The sequence below is a fragment of the Clarias gariepinus genome, chromosome 12, assembly GCF_024256425.1.
Source record: "Clarias gariepinus isolate MV-2021 ecotype Netherlands chromosome 12, CGAR_prim_01v2, whole genome shotgun sequence".
Lineage (NCBI taxonomy): Eukaryota > Metazoa > Chordata > Actinopteri > Siluriformes > Clariidae > Clarias > Clarias gariepinus.
In genome coordinates, this window is record NC_071111.1 from 27,977,595 (window position 1) to 27,994,048 (window position 16,454).

At 41.1% G+C, this 16,454-nt stretch overlaps 1 protein-coding gene across 3 annotated transcripts in view; it reads right to left on the minus strand.

Moving 5' to 3' along the window:
- Positions 1-4,863: 4,863 nt before the first annotated feature.
- Positions 4,864-16,454, minus strand: part of LOC128534530 (NACHT, LRR and PYD domains-containing protein 12-like) — a 192,593-nt gene continuing 181,002 nt past the window's right edge. For 2 of the 3 annotated variants that reach the window (XM_053508992.1, XM_053508991.1), the window contains exons 10-12: positions 9,746-9,919; positions 9,144-9,317; positions 4,864-7,140 (exon numbers count right to left, since the gene is read on the minus strand). In XM_053508992.1, the coding sequence (XP_053364967.1) occupies positions 7,074-7,140; positions 9,144-9,317; positions 9,746-9,919 (415 nt within the window). In that variant the 3' untranslated portion in view covers positions 4,864-7,073. Of the gene's footprint in view, positions 7,141-9,143; positions 9,318-9,745; positions 9,920-16,454 lie in introns of those variants that run through there. The other variant, XM_053508994.1, reaches the window with a different exon arrangement.

Sequence of the window (16,454 nt, forward strand, 5' to 3'; positions counted from 1 at the left end):
CCACTCTGTCATCTCATCGTATTCATTCCATAAGTGCGCTATACAACCCCAACCGCTGACATACTTCACATTGTTTCTGAAGCTGGTGAAGAGTGTTATCAGCTGTTTGTCAATTAACTATGATTGTACTGTATACTTGGTTTGTTTCACCGCCACAGGTAACATGAAAATATAAGCGACAGTTTGGTTATTTAATTTATATATTTGCCTATTATCGCATGCTATTGATAAGTTAACCCATGTTGAAATAAACGCTATTAAAAGAATTTAGTGCAATGTTTAATTTGCATAGAAAGTGCCGTCTTTTTTAACGCTGTCATGCAAAAGGAGTCAAAAATCGATTCCGAAGCAATCGATGTCGGCTAATTCAGGACCTTCACTGTAGACAGCGCTTTGTAACGTCGGACGTAAGAGGCAGCGACTTAAGAAGACTCCTAAAAGACAGTTCGAGAAATACATTTAGAAAAGTTATCACTTAACGTAAGATATATCTTAAGAGTCTTCTTAGCGCGCAAATAGTGTGCGTTATCGAGAAACCGGGCCCAGTACTGTTATTGGTCCATGTAAAATATGTTATAAAATTATAAAATTAAAATCTCTTATAAAAAATACTAAGGAAAATGATTGTTTATAAAGTAAAGGAAAAAAATCTCAATTTTTCCATTCCAGGAATAAAAAACAATAACAATGTTCATTTTTGAATCTTGAATCCAGAGAATTTAAAATTTACACAAATTTAAGAAGAGGCCTAAAGCACTGCACTGCAAATAATCCTCATCTCAGAAGCTGATGAGTTAAAGTGGGCAAGGATGAATTTAGTTTCACACCCTGGTCTTACTGTTGAATCCTGGTTCAGCTGTTACTGCTGAAACATGTTCACATCTATGGAAAAGGAGGAAGGGTGAATTATTTGTATTTGAATGTCTGACGTTGTAAAGCACACACAAAATGAATATTGAATTAAGAAGTGAAGAATGCAAAAAAATAGTCATGCCGTTTCTCAATTCTAAGAACAAAAAGAACAGACTTGACTTGGAAGTGCACACTCAAGAGTTTGAGGACACCGGGTATATTGCAAATGAGTACAGCCGCAATATATATTATACCATAACAATATTATACCAAAAATGGACAGTTAGAAATTTCCAAAATAAAATGTAGTTTTAACCTAGTTTCTGTAGTGTTTTAACCACTACAGAGACATCACATCCAGCAGTAGTTTTCAGAAGTTCTTTCCGAGATGAGGCTGCATTGGGTGGATACATGAGAAATTCTGTAATTTCTTTGCTAAAATACCCCTTCTCAAGGCGAAAAAAGTTAAAGAGTTAAAAAGTTAAACACCATATATCACTTTCATATTTATTTCTCCCCATTTTTTAGGGCCACAGCATTTTGGAAGCACCACTTGGATTACTGTTCAGATGTATGGCATCCATAAATTGGTTACTGAGGTCTGAGCCAGCTTAACCCCCTATACTACAACCCAGGTGGGCTGTGGCAAGGAAGGTGGTGTTGTTCAAGAAATACTGGAGTTTGCTGGTTGAGTGCTTGTCACCTGAGACCAGACAGAGATCATCAGGAAGTGTAAAGACCATCTACTTCAGAGTCAACCTCGCATAGGAAAGGTTCCTGCCATCTTGTCAACATGACAAATCTGGACGAGATACAGGAAGAGGTAGTAGGAGAACTACATACACTGAGCAAAGACAGCTTACTGGGGATCTGTGACCTTCTCAACATATCAGGTGAACAAAGAGTAGAAGTTAAAATAAAATCACGCATATACAGTATTTGTTGACTCATTATGAAGTCTTAAAAAGCGAGGAGTGTCATGATTCTCTGGGTGTTCATAGGACGCAAACGCAGGTATTTAGTAAAAACAAGGTTTCAGTCTTTATTTCTTTTTCTTTTCTCCCTTTAGGGGATATTATGCGCACAAACTTTAAACACATAAAACTAAAACAAAACTTGCTCCTCGTTAGCCTCCTTAGGCTGGGTTTGCAGGCGAACACAGGCACAGGAGATTAGTTCCCAAAGCATAACAGAAGTCACAAGCAGTAAATTACTAACATGGCTGGCATCTCAGACTGATCTTGCTCAGAACTGCCTGTCTTTCGACAGGCCTTACCCCAACCCTGCAGACATCGGTCAGTCCTGAGGAGGAGACATGCATACACAACCAGTCTTAGGAGACATAAAACAAACAGGTCACACCAACAGTGAACGGACAAGTCTATATGGGTTCGACTGGCTTAAATAGAGACACACAGAGGAGAGACACAGGTGCACATCATTATTAATGGGGAGACATACCACCTTACTACACTAGGGGGGGACAAAGCTGCGGCTCAGTATTCCGGAGACCCAGATCTTATTTCCCCAGACCGTGGTGGTGCAGATGTGACAAGGAGGTGACAGAGTTAGAAGATGAAGGTATGTCAGAATGGTTGCTGTTGAGAAACAAAACTGCAGATATGGTCAGTGGTGGCTGTGATGTACAAAGTAAATACAAACAAATACTGAACAAAATGTTGAAAAAGCAGCATCAATTAAAGTAATAGGGGGTCTAAGAACTGTAAACCAACAAGAGGAATTGGGAATTAAAGAAGCTAGAGTAAACTTCTCTGATCCTAACAGACCCCACACCACTGCCAGTCCTCAAATAAGCATGTGGACTCCACCCAACAATCACCTACAGCAGCCAAGTCCATATTGGCATAGGGATCTTAAAATTTCAGGGCAAATAGGTGAGCCAGACCAGAAAGATAAACTGGTATTCTAAAGCCTGGTTCATCAGATGATCAGATCAGTTAAAATGGACTAAGCAGAGGTTAATCTAAGATTAAAAGAGTCTATGCTGTAATCACTACTTCGAAGGAAAACCTCACCTTAACCTCCCCACACTCAGACACATCTTGCACTCACACTTACAAGAAAAAAATGCCACAGAACTTTATAAACATCTTGCTTCAGAAGCACAACATAGAGAGACTCCCCAAGGCTTTCTAATGTGGGTTTTAAGGCAAAAAGTGCTGTTTGCATCACAAGAGTCAGGGTTTAAGTACAACCCAGTTCTAGTCCAGCATATGTGCCTACACACAGTACTAACTGTGCTCCCTGTTAGATATTGGGACTTCAGATGAGCTCCTATGAGAGAGGTTAAATATTGCCTGCGCTAATGAAGTAGGAAGGAGGAATAAAAAGTAACTTAGCACCACACAGTTAGCTACTTAGCTGGCTGCAAGTCTAGTTCTGCTAGGAAAAATTCCATTTCCTAAGTGTCTATCAAAGGAGGCTAAGGCAAAGGTACCCGCTAAATTGATGACAGAATTAGCCAAACTTAAGACAGGTGTAGCTTCACTAAGAGCTTTAGTGCAGAAATAGCCTAAATTAAAGAGACACTACAGCAGCCCATGTTCCAGTCACAGCCCTATGACCCATCTGAAATTAGGAGGCCAGGCAGAGGTCCTCAGCCACCTCGTTCACAGCAACAATATAACATCCACCATGTCGAGCCCCCAGCCCCGAGTCCAGTGCAGCATCAGTACGGACTTCAACCAGACAACCACCTTGTGTCCTAGGGAGATGTATTGTCTGCCAACCATACAGGGACAGCAAAATGCCTTTACCTGGGATGGATTAAAACAGCCTTCTGGTTAGTTTCTCAATCTAACCAAACAAACGAACTAACTGTTACAGTACTTTTAATGAAAGGTCGGCACCTGTCCCATCCTATCATAGGTTCCAATGTTATTGAGCAAATCCTTATAAACACTGAGGAAGCTAGACTGTATACTACAGAAGAGCTTTTGCAAATGTCAAAAGAAACAAGGTTAGGGCTTTCATACAAGCTGCTAGCACAGAGCAAACAGTGGAATAATGGGTGAAAATCAAGAAAGAGGGGGTTATGGTATGAAAACATAGTAACATTCGTATCGAATGTCGTGTGGCTGCCCAGCCCTTTAAAGAGGATAGGACTGTACTGTTTGAGCCAGACTTGAACACCTATTTGCCAGATTCTCTTCAATTTGTTGACACTTTAGTTAGGGTTAAGAAATGTGTTTTTCCAGTCATCAAAATAGATGCCTCTAACCCACCTAGCCATGCCATTTTTCTGCAGGGGCTTACACTAATTGGCATGGAGCAAACCATTATGGCTATATTGTCTGCACAAGCCTTTGAAAAAGTGGCCAGTCACTGTAAATGACACTACTTTGCAAGCTCCATACAACCATGAACAATGAGATTCACCAGTGGGTTTAAAGAACCTAAATAAGAGCCAAAGACAGATGCTTAGAGAACAGTGTCACGCCTTCTCCAGAGTGGACAATGCTATTGGCTGCATTAAAAACTGAAAATGAGAATCACCCTTAAGGAACCTAATCTGGTCAAATGCATATACTCTATGTTTATACAGTGTATGGGTCAAGTATTATATTTGTAATATAGTTATGTTTTCTCTGTGTACATTTGGTCTTTTGTTTTTAATAAATTTATCATACCGGTCAGTTTTGACCAGGAACACAAAAATTGTTATTTTATGCCACAGTTATGAAAAATTTACTTATTAATTTAAGTGACTTTGGTAAACATTTCACTGAAGTACTCTGTGAAAATAGTACAATAGGTTCCATCTTAGTATCTGTTATAATGAAAATAATATCTATATTGTGTTTTTTCCTTAAACCAGCAAGAGTATGTAAATAAGGCCTGCATGAGATACACAACAAATGCAAGTTCCAAACTTATAATGTTCACAAGAGTGAAAGGTGTATTATTGTGGATTAATAATAAAAACTAAAATGATCCAGTGAAAAGTGACCAGAAACATTATGAGTATCAGCCAAAAATAAACACATTTTTTTTTATTGTTTATGTGAGGTACACAGATACAATGGTTCAGCTTGTTATCTATATACAGTTGCATCTCAATTAATTAGAATATCATGGAAAAGTTGATTTATTTCAGTAATTCAACTAAAAATGTTAAGCTTTATTAGACACAGACTGATATTTTTCAAGTATTTATTTATTTTGATGATAAAGAAAATCCAAAATGCAGTATCTCAGAAAATTAGAATACTACTTAAGCCCAAAAAATATATAAAATTTAATTTACACAGAAATGGTGGACTACAGAAAAGTATAAACATGTACAACACTGAATACTTGGTCAGGGCTCTCTTTGCTTTATGAATTACTGCGGCAATGAGACATGGCATGGAGGTGATAAGTCTGTAGCACTGCTATAATATATACTACCGTTCAAAAGTTTGAAGTCACTTTCTAACTCCATGATCGTTCCTGATTTTTATTTCTTTCTACATTGTAAAGGAATGCTGAACTTCTTGTCTGCGACAGAGGTAGGTTTTGGTCTCGCCCTCCTGGGATGGCCTTCATGAGAGCCAGTTTCATTATGGTGCTTAATGGATTTTGCAAATGCACTTGGCAATATTTGTATATTTATTTTTATTGTAAATTATATTTGTTGTACATTATAAGTAACACTAGAATTATTTATATATATTTAAGAGATGCAAATAACTATAAGATAACAATACTGTGGGCAAAAGTAATGAAATAATGAGAAAATATAATGTAACATTGATGTAACAATCATATTAATTTTACTACACTGGGTTAATGAAATGAATAACTTATATTTCCAAGCAATTACATTTTATTAAAAATTTACTCTGAAAATATCTCATTAGGTGAATGTTGTAGAAGATTTTGTCTTCCACTGTTAATGCCAATTACACTAGTTCTACAATATGAACAAAGTATAATATCATCAAAATTATTTAGCAGTCAGGTCTGGATGAACTAAGCTGGAGTTTTTATTGCAGCAATAAAGCCAAGATGAGCCAACGAAATGCAAGTTCAAGAACAAGCAAAGAGCAGACTGAAAAGTAGTTCAATATACACTTCTTTTATACACATTATACACACTGATAGCACTAAGTCAATGTAATCTGCTCTATTCCCTTTCCTTTCACAAGCTCTAGTACTAGTAGGCAGAGCATATCTTCTGTGCTTTTCAATTATTTTTAATGTTTTTATCTCATCCGTTTTCTACTCTCCATGTTCCCCACACTGAATTGCCATTTAGTGCAGTTTTTGCTCAAAGGTGACAGACCTCTTCATCTGATTTGTTCACTGAACCCTTATTTTGTGTTGCTCACCCATGTTCTGTATCATATTTAGTCTGATGCATCTCTTATATATCTTAGTTTGTTATTATTACATATTTTTTTATATCCTTTTTGATATTACCCAATGTTTTTTCCAATGCATCTGTTTGTATTTATTGTATTCACACAGCAAATGAAACTGCATTTTGCATGTGCCATGAGTTTGTTGTGGTTTAACTTACTTCCCAATAAGAGATAATGAGTGCTTACTCCACATCCCACAAAAAATATTTTTCCCACACCTTGTGTGTCTATACTTGATCACCACTAAGTTTCAGCTTGGCCTTCTTTCTCGCAAAAGAAGCACCTTTTGAAAAATCCTCTTATTTGTTGTTCATTCATCTCTTATATCGGCCAAGGTCGACCTCTCCCTAATTGCCTTGTGTTGTGCTCACCATGATCTTATGCAAGAAAGCACCTTTGGAAAAATGTGGTCTATGTTAATTATATTTAACCTAATAAACTCAAACAAATCTTATGTTTTTAGACATGAAAAACATTTTTGATGAACTGTGACAAGCATCATTTTGCTACAAAAATCCTGCTAAATATTTGAGTAATTTTAAACAGAAATAATGACATTTATTTTTCTCAAATAAATTTGATTGAATCATTAAAGGCACTGTAAATATCTAAATACAATGTAATTTTAGTTGTGTATCCAACAAAATAACTGCACTATAGTATGCATGTAAAAAAAAAAAAAAAAAAACTAAAAAATATAAACCAATCACAAACACAGAATAATCACATAATCCATCAAACCTGCATCATACAACAGTTACAATTCCGTGAATTTCTTTGGACAGGCAGTGACCCCAAGAATGCTGATGTTTCATATATTTCAGAACAGAACTGGCAGATTTGATTACTCGTGTATTATAAGCACCAACAAGAAGATCCAAGAAGACTGGAGTCTTCATCACACAAATATTCTCTTCCCATACTGAATATAAAAGGAAAACATGTATTAATAACCATACACTGGACTGTGATACTTCATGATTTTAACAACATGTAATCATTTCTCATTCAAAAGAAACAGGATCATCTCCTGTTTTTAATTAATTATTCAATATTTCTTCATTCTTAGGAACATATGTGTTATAACAGAAATATGATATTTACTCATTACATCACTGCTCTTATCCAACCACAGGCTTTGAAGCTTGTTAAATAATGAACACTACTGAGTCATATAAATTTTGTTCTACAAAGTCTGCATTTATATTTAAGTGCAGACTTTAAGAACAAGCTAAGGTGAATTTTATAGGAATGAGAGAAACCATGGTGTGGAGGTAGGGTACTGGAAGAATTGACAGAGTATTAGTGTTTATCTTTAAGAAATACTTACTTAAGGTACTGCATTGAATTTAAAAATAAATATATAAGTTACTAAACAAAAACACTTTACTATTACACAATACAGTGGAACCTCGGATTACGAGTAACACGGTTTGCGAGTGTACCGCAAGACAAGCAAAGGTTTTAATACATTTTGACTTGAAAACCGAGCATTGTCTTGGTTTACGAGCACTGAGTATCATGTATCACGCAGCGTTTCTTGTTTTAAAGCTGAGCGTCACGCGATCGCAACTAAGCCAACGGTTTTTATCTCGCTTGCGCTTTGGAATTGCGGGTAATCGTCTCCACTGCTGGGTCTTAGTGCTCATCTCCTACTGGTATAATCAACATCCGTTCATGTGTGTAATGTTTACTACAACACTGTGACCACGTGTGTGTGTGTGGGGGGGAGTGTGTAAAACATTTTATTTTGTGTTTGTAAGTGTATGTGTGCAAAGACGTGTCTTGCTATGTAAAGCAAGTGCAAGTCTCATTAGAGGGGAAAGATCAATTTTTCTCTCTGTGTCAGCCTGTCCTGTTTCATTTTAGCTTTGAAAAGAATCGCGACAAAGCAGGGTTTCTGTGTAAGGCAGAGAGTGCGTGTGTGTGTGTGTTTGGGAAGCCGAGAGGAGGAGGGGCTGGTAGGGGGGCTGTAAAAGCGAGAGAGAATGTGTCTCTCTCTCTCTCGCCTTTAAAAAAAACACCCCACCCAACCACTCCTCCTCGGGGCATCCCACACACGCACACACACACTCTCGCTTTTACAGCCAAAGTGCAAGTTAATTTGTTTTTTTTATGCACACTCAATCCGTGACCGGCACTAGGACCCGGAAGTAATGTGGTCACGAACCAGGAAGTATAAGAGAAGTAAACAAACCACGGCACATCGCTCAGTCATTGAGTTCGCCCATGTCGGTTCAGACTTTTCGTCCACCATTTCGTGAGTACTCACTTTCTTGGGTTTTACTTTCTGATTCGAGTGTGTGTTTATAGGACACGGGTTCATTTTGTGTTTTTCCCTTGCTTTCCTCCTGAGAAATTCCTCAGACTAAATCGCGTGGTTATCCTGCCTACTTGCTTGCTTCCGCGTTTGGGTTTACCATCCACGCTACAAAGGGCTAACCGCTAAAGCTAAGTCATTTGATCTATCCAGGTTAGTTCTCTGACAGTTTTATTTTTACTTTATATTTTGTATTTACTATTTTTATGTATTTATTTTTTCCGCTGTAGAACGAATAATTTGAGTTTCCAATACTTCTTATGGGAAAATTAAATTTGGTTTACAAGTGTTTTGGAATACGAGCCCACTTCTGGAACGAATTATGCTCGTAATCTGAGGTTCCAACGTTTCATATTAATGTTTGACAGTGTTTACACATATCCTGTAATGCACTGAGGTTGTCATTTGTCCAAAAATGTAACAGGAAAAGGTTCCAAAAGGTTAGATTTTTTAATATGATAATATTATAATATTTAAATATAATTAGGTATTTTATGTTTTAAGAAATTAGTTAAAATTAATCTTAAGATAATATGATAAGGTACAAACTAGCGATAAATTACATTAATTTTTTTTTAACATTCATCTAAAAGGTCATTATTTACCACAGTGTTTGTAGTTTGCAATGTTCATCATCCTTAACAGCAAAGAGCAGCTTCTTTCCAGAGTCTCCTATTTTTTCTCCTGATAGATAAAGGTATTTCAGGTTTGAGAGGTTTAAACTCAGTGCTGAGGCCAGAGCAGCACAACCTTTATCTGAGACATCACAATCCTCCAACCTGTAGAGACACACAATTACACACACGCACAGACACAGACTCTTCACACTTTCAATCTAAAGCAGAGGAAGAACAGCACTGACTCTCTTCTGGTTGTAGACAGTTTGTAGTATTGTGGACTAAGTAACACTTCAGGTCTTTAAAAATGTTTTCACTAATTTTTTTTTTTTTACCCATCTTAATAAAATCAGTTTTAGTTTTTTATTAGCATTCACATATTTCCTTGTAAAGCGTCTAATTAGTTTTTGGAGAAGTTGTTAGCTCATGTACTTTTTAAATGCAGACTGTAAATGTGTAAATTGTTTATTTATTATTGACAAGACCACAGTCACTGTGTTTTATTTATACAGAAATTATTTGTTTATTATTTGGACCTGGTTAATTATTAGACCATGTTGTATTATTAATATTTAAGAATATAATCCTACCTCAGTGTCTCCAGTTTACAGTGAGGATTCTCTAGTAAAGCAGAGAGACACTCTACTCCTGAGTCTCCTATATTATTATTGGACAGACCCAGCACGTTCAGGTGTGAAGGATTTGATCTCAGAGCTGAAGTCAAAGCAGCACAGCCTTCATCTGAGACACCACAATTGAATAACCTGTAGAGAGACACAATGACACATTGTCCATCAGCAGATTTTTATCTTAATTTAAATATTTCTTAAAAACTTATCTTACTTTCCTGCTTAACCCTTTATACAGGGTCGTGGGGGGACCTGGAGCCAGGAAACTCCATGCATGCAGAGACGGGAACCAAACCCAGACCCTGGAGGTGCAAGGCGACTGTGCTAACCACTAAGCCACCGTGCTGCCTAATTTTCAAATTGCCTGTAGTGTGTGCCCTGTGATGTACTCGCACCTTGTCCAGGGTGTACACGGCCTTGTGCCCTAATTCTCATGGGATAGGCTCCAGGCCTCACATGACACTGTTACAGAATAATTGGTATAGATGATGAGTAAGTGACTAAGTAAAAATGATCACACTGAGTCAGGTTTTGTTTCTTTTGACAAATGTGGGTATATGTTCACAGTATTTTGCTCCACAATCAAAAACAATAAAGGCTATAATATATAATGTAAAGTATAAATGATTAAATAGTTTAATAGGAGTTTCAGGTAGAAGAAAAGTGTGATGATGCAAGATGATCGATAGAGAACCCCAGGGCCGGAGTGGGACTCATTTTCAGCCCTGGAGTTTCATGCCTCAGACCGGCCCACTTTAGATCACAACCTATTATTATTAAAATCATGTAATTTTAAGCTTACATGTTAAGTCTACAATAGTGCAAATTGTTCTGTAAAGCCTTGTAATTCAGTGTATATTTCTAAAACATTTCCAATTCAATGCAAGTAAGGGTTGCTTTACAATTTAGATTTATTTCAACCAATATTATTCTTAACAGGATATTCTTTTCAACAATATCAGAATTTATATTCTGTTCAAATAAGTAATCTGAGGTATTCAAACTTTAAACATGAAATAAAAGAATAAATAAAATTATAAGTATTAAATAAATATAAAGAAAATAAAGAAAAAAAAATAATATAATAAATAATATCTATATCTATAAATAATATCTAATAATACTATCATATATTTTTCTTCTGCAAAGAAACTGTTCCATCACAACTTACATTTCACAAATATGGGAACATAGGTTAAAGGGCAAATCTCCAAAACTATTCTATACAACACCAGTACTGTATGTCCTTTTCTACAATATCAAATATCAATAAAATAGATAGAAAATAGAATAAAAAGATTATTGCACTGTTCTCTGCAAGTTTGTTATTCACAGTGTAACAACTTTCTAATGATGCCATTATCTTTTTTTCCTCCTGCATAAGAGTTATTTCAAAGAAACATGGCCAACCCTAAAACATTAATAAACGTCTGAGCAATGTACTGGTTGTCAGGGGCGGACAAAGGTGGCTGGACAGAAATGAACCCAATAGCAGACACACAGTGATTAAATGATGGGAAATAATGTTTTTAACCTTTATTTTATAAACTGAGGCTTGGGTAGCAGGCACAGCAGGAGCAGGAGAGAGAAGCAGTGGCTGTGTGTGCTTAGTGACTGGGAAAGCCTTTAGTGACGTGAGAGGAGGCGGGGCTATGACGCGAGGGGATCTCAACAATCCCGGAAGTCGAACGCGGGGAATCCTCTCGGGTTCTTGCAAGCGATCTTTTCTTTTGCTGTCAGTCCGCTTAGCACGTATAAGTTGGTGAATGGAGTGCAGTGGCTTGTGTTCTTCAGCGAAGGTGAAGATCGGCGCGCGCCGCGAGTGTCTTTTCTCCGCGAATACGGGAATGCTCGAATGCCGAAGTGCTCGTGAGCAAGGCGAGCAAGATGAGGTGGCGGCTGAGAGAGTCGTCCTTGTCCAGGCAGAGGTCGATATCCAAAAATCCAGCAGCGAGGGCGAACAAATCCAAAACGTGAGTCTGTGGATGATACCCCGAGGATAGACTGAGCGTGGCACCGATTAGTCTACAGAAGGCAGACCAGAACTGTGCCGCAAACTGGGGTCCACGGTCCGATACAATGTCCATCGGGAGTCCGTGAAGTCGGAAAACATGAATGATTAGTAGTTCCGCTGTCCCTTTGGCCGTGGGGAGACTAGATAGGGGAACGAAGTGAGCTGACTTGGAGAAGCGGTCCACGATAGTGAGGACGCAGGTGTAACCTTCGGACTCGGGAAGCCCGGTAACAAAATCAAGGGCTATGTGGGACCAGGGTCTGTGTGGAATTGGAAGCGGCCTAAGGTGGCCAGCAGGCGGCTTATTGCTGGTCTTGTTTCTTGCGCAGAGGTCACAGGCATTCACGAAGCGACGGATGTCATTTCTCATGGTGGGCCACCAGAAGCGTTGCTGGACAAGGGCTAGAGTGCGTGCCGCCCCAGGGTGGCAGGCCAGCCTTGAACCATGCCCCCATTCCAGGACACATGGTCGTTCTGCCTTCGGGACAAAGAGCCTGCCTGCTGGTGTCTCTGGGGGACCGGGTCCCTGGTTGAGCGCTGTCCTGACTCGTGACTCGACGTCACTACCAGGCATTGGGGGGGCAAAATGGAGGCATCGGATGCTTGATCTTGGACTGGTGAAAACTGGCGGGAGAGCGCGTCCAGTTTGGTATTCTTCGAGCCCGGGCAGTAGGACAGGGAGAAGTTGAAACGAGAAAAAAATAGGGACCACCTTGCTTGTCGGGAATTGAGGCGTTTGGCTGTCCTTATATATTCCAAGTTCTTGTGGTCCGTCCAGACCAGGAACGGGGCCTCGGTTCCCTCCAGCCAGTGTCTCCACTCCTCTAACGCTAATTTTACAGCCAGCAGCTCCCGATCCCCAATGCCGTAATTCCTTTCGGTGGGCGAGAGGCGGCGGGAGAAAAAACAGCAGGGGTGCAGCTTGATGTCCGCGGGAGACCTTTGTGACAGCACCGCCCCTACTCCAGAATCTGAGGCGTCCACCTCGACCACAAACTGAAGGGCAGGATCAGGTTGTGGGAGAATCGGAGCTGAAGTGAAGCGCATCTTCAGTTCCCGAAATGCCTCAGCTGCTTGTTTCGTCCAGGTAAACGGGCTCTTTACTGAGGTCATGGAGGTGAGTGGCATAGCTACAGAGCTATAGTCTCGGATAAACCGCCTGTAAAAATTGGCGAAGCCCAAGAAACGCTGAAGGTCCTTACGGGTGGTCGGAACGGGCCAGTCGGTAACAGCTTGCAACTTTGCGGGGTCCATCTGGATCTTTGAAGGGGCAATGATGAAGCCTAGAAAAGAAACAGTGTTTCGATGAAATTCACATTTTTCAGCCTTCACGAAGAGCTGGTTCTCAAGAAGCCTCTGAAGCACCTGGCGAACATGTCTTGTATGTTCCTCTATGGAGCGGGAGAAGATGAGAATGTCATCAAAATAGACAAAGGCAAATACATTAATAAAGTCCCTAAGGACATCGTTGACCAAGGCTTGGAAGACTGCCGGGGCATTGGCCAACCCAAAAGGCATTACAAGATATTCATAATGACCAGATGAGGTGTTGAAGGCGGTCTTCCACTCATCTCCCTCCCTGATTCTAACGAGGTGATAGGCACTGCGGAGGTCCAGCTTGGTAAAGACCAGGGCCCCCTGCAGAAGGTCAAAGGCTGTTGACATCAGGGGTAGGGGATACCGGTTTTTAACGGTAATGTCGTTAAGCCCTCTATAGTCAATACAGGGGCGCAGGGACCCATCTTTTTTGGACACGAAAAAGAAGCCTGCCCCGGCGGGTGATGATAATAGTCGGATGATGCCGGCGGCTAATGATTCCGAGATGTACTTATCCATGGCCTCTCTTTCGTGTTGGGAGAGTGAGTAGAGACGTCCCCGTGGTGGAGTCGTGCCAGGGAGGAGGTCAATGGCGCAGTCGTAGGGTCGGTGGGGTGGTAGAGAAGTCGCCCGGGATTTACTGAAGACCGTTCTGAGATCAGCGTAGTCACTTGGGACTGAGGAGAGGTCAGGAAACTCCTCAGGGGAGATTATTACTGGAGCGGGGCTGAGCGCAGACTTGAGACATGATGCTAGGCAGAGTGGGCTCCATCCAAGGACGGCGTTGTGCTGCCAGTCTATTTGTGGGTTATGGCGGATGAGCCAGGGGTGTCCAGGAACGAGCTGGGCTTGAGCTTTGGGCATGACAAGAAATGATACATCCTCTGAGTGGTTCCCAGATGTCCTCAGGGTTACTGGGGCGGTCTGCTGGGTAATGGGGGGAAGAAGCGTCCCATCGAGAGCGCGGCTTGACAGCAGCGGTGCCAGAGGGACGGTTGGCAAGTGCAGTTCCTCAACTTTTGATGCACTGATTAAATTCTGGTCTGAGCCGGAGTCGACGAGAGCATGAAGAACATGGGAGCGATGATCCCAAAGGAGCATGACAGGAAGAAGTGAACGGTCCTTAGGCGACTGTCCTTGGCACGCCCCCTCCAGTGTGCCTAGGCACTGGGGGGGCCTTGCTTTTAATGGGCACTGGAGGCGTAGGTGTCCGAGTTGCCCACAGTAAAGGCACGCCCCTGTCTGAACCCGACGTTGTCGCTCCTCCGGTGAGATCCGGGTTCGCCCGATCTGCATGGGTTCGGTCGGAGGGCCGTTGGAGGTGGTTTAAACAGGAGAATTATTGGTCCTGGGCTGGAGTTGGCCAGGGGCGCGGCGTCTTTGTCGGAGGCGTGCGTCTACTCGCCCTGCCAGATCCATTAGACCATTAATGTCTTCAGGGAGCTGCTGGGAGACTAACTGATCCTTGACAGACTCCGAAAGTCCTGCTAAGCAGGGTCGATAACAGGCTAGATAACACTGAAAACTGCTTTACAAGATAGACGTGAGGCACAGGAGTAAGATACTGCGGCACTGAATGGTTCTCTCAGCGTGCTTAAAAAGCCTAGAGATGATTGCATAATAGGTTTCAGGTGTGCTTGAGTGGCAGGTGAGCTTGAGAGGGGAAAAACCTGGAGTGGAGTTTAGAGTCTGGAGGTGCTGGGTTGATCTGGCTGGCATGTGACACTGGTCTCTGCTACTTTGTTTATTACGGTATCATTGTCCAAAGACATGAGAATTTCTTTTTCAGTGCACATGAGCATGAATGGCTCAAGGTTCTTCTGCATCAAAGTGCTCCTGAGTCTGTTTTTTATGAATTTCAAAGTTGAGAAACTTCTCTCACAGGCTACCTGTGTGATGGACAGTGTTAATAGCAACTTGTAAGCCAGACCAATCACATGGTAGGCATCAGTCAGCAGATTGTACTGAGAGAGGATGAGATGAACACATATGACACAATTTTTACAGGAGGAACAAATTTTGCTCTCTAGTTCAACATCCTGCTTTTCCACAGAAGGATCCTCCTCAGTTCCTTGTGGCATTCCACTGGCTGTCCTAACAGTGTAACCCCCCAGATGGGACATCTTTAGTCTGTCCCATTGGCATGCAAGGCTGTAGAGTTCACTACATAATGTGCCAACTGTAGCTCTGTTGTCAAACTTAAGCAGACATTTGCTTATTTCTTCCAGAGCTGAGCTGGGGAGTCTATTTTCCCTCACAAGAGCAAAGTTTCGAGGGTCTAGACAGGCAAAATCTGAGCAAAGTTTTGCATTGGCTGAAAATCTTCTCTGGATACTGTCTGTCACCGTGTCTACAATGACATTGTGAACTTTGACCTTGAAGTCAGTATCAGCTGATGCTAGCTGCTCCTCTTCTGCAAGCTCTCCTGGCATTCTTTTCTTTTTTCTAAACCTTCTCTCAGAAAGGGCAGTCTGAACTACCAGCTCACACTCTTCCTCCTCTTGCAACTTTCCATTGGCCCACTTCACAAACTCATCAGCTGCACACTTAACTCCTTCAAAGTCCCTAGCACACTCCCAGAGACTCTCCTCTGTCCCGTCAACCAAATGTTGAGCTGTGATGATATCCATTCCCCTTGTCTGTAAGTATTTTGAAAGGGGGGATGTCTGCTCAAAAGTGCGAAGGAAAATTTGTGCAGTGAGCACTGTCTCATACCTCAAAAGGCCTTCTATGAATCCTTTTGCCTTGGCCCTCACAGTTGGCTGTTGTATTCTGTCATCTACAATGGTGTGTAGAGTCATAAGCACTTCAAGACACAAGGCTCCCTGAGGATTCCCAAAGCACCCAAACACTTTACCTAGTGCCTGATCCTTAGCCCACCACCTGGTTGGCCCTATTGGGCACAGTCGCCTGTGATGCTTGTCCTGACTCATCTCTTCCCACCTCTGCATGCGCTTGTATGACTCTCTTAGGAAAACGGCTATATCATTAAGTAGGGAAAAGAGGGATGCACTTTCCACAACACTGCCTGTTGTTTCTGCCAGTACAAGATTCAAAAGATGTGCATAACACCATATATGAATCTGATTCGGGGAGTGCTCAGAGAGGAGTGTAGAAAATCCCCGATACTGTCCCTGCATATTGGCTGCACCATCTGTAGAGTTGCCCACACATGTGCCAATGTCAATATTAAGCTCCAATAGAACCTTTCTTACAAGCTCTGCAAAATGCTGCCCTGTAGATGACTCACAGTCTACCATAGCAGTCTTTCATGAATTACATCAGTTACATATCTGAGGATAATGGAGCACTGGTCTTTGTTGCTGATATCTTGTGTGG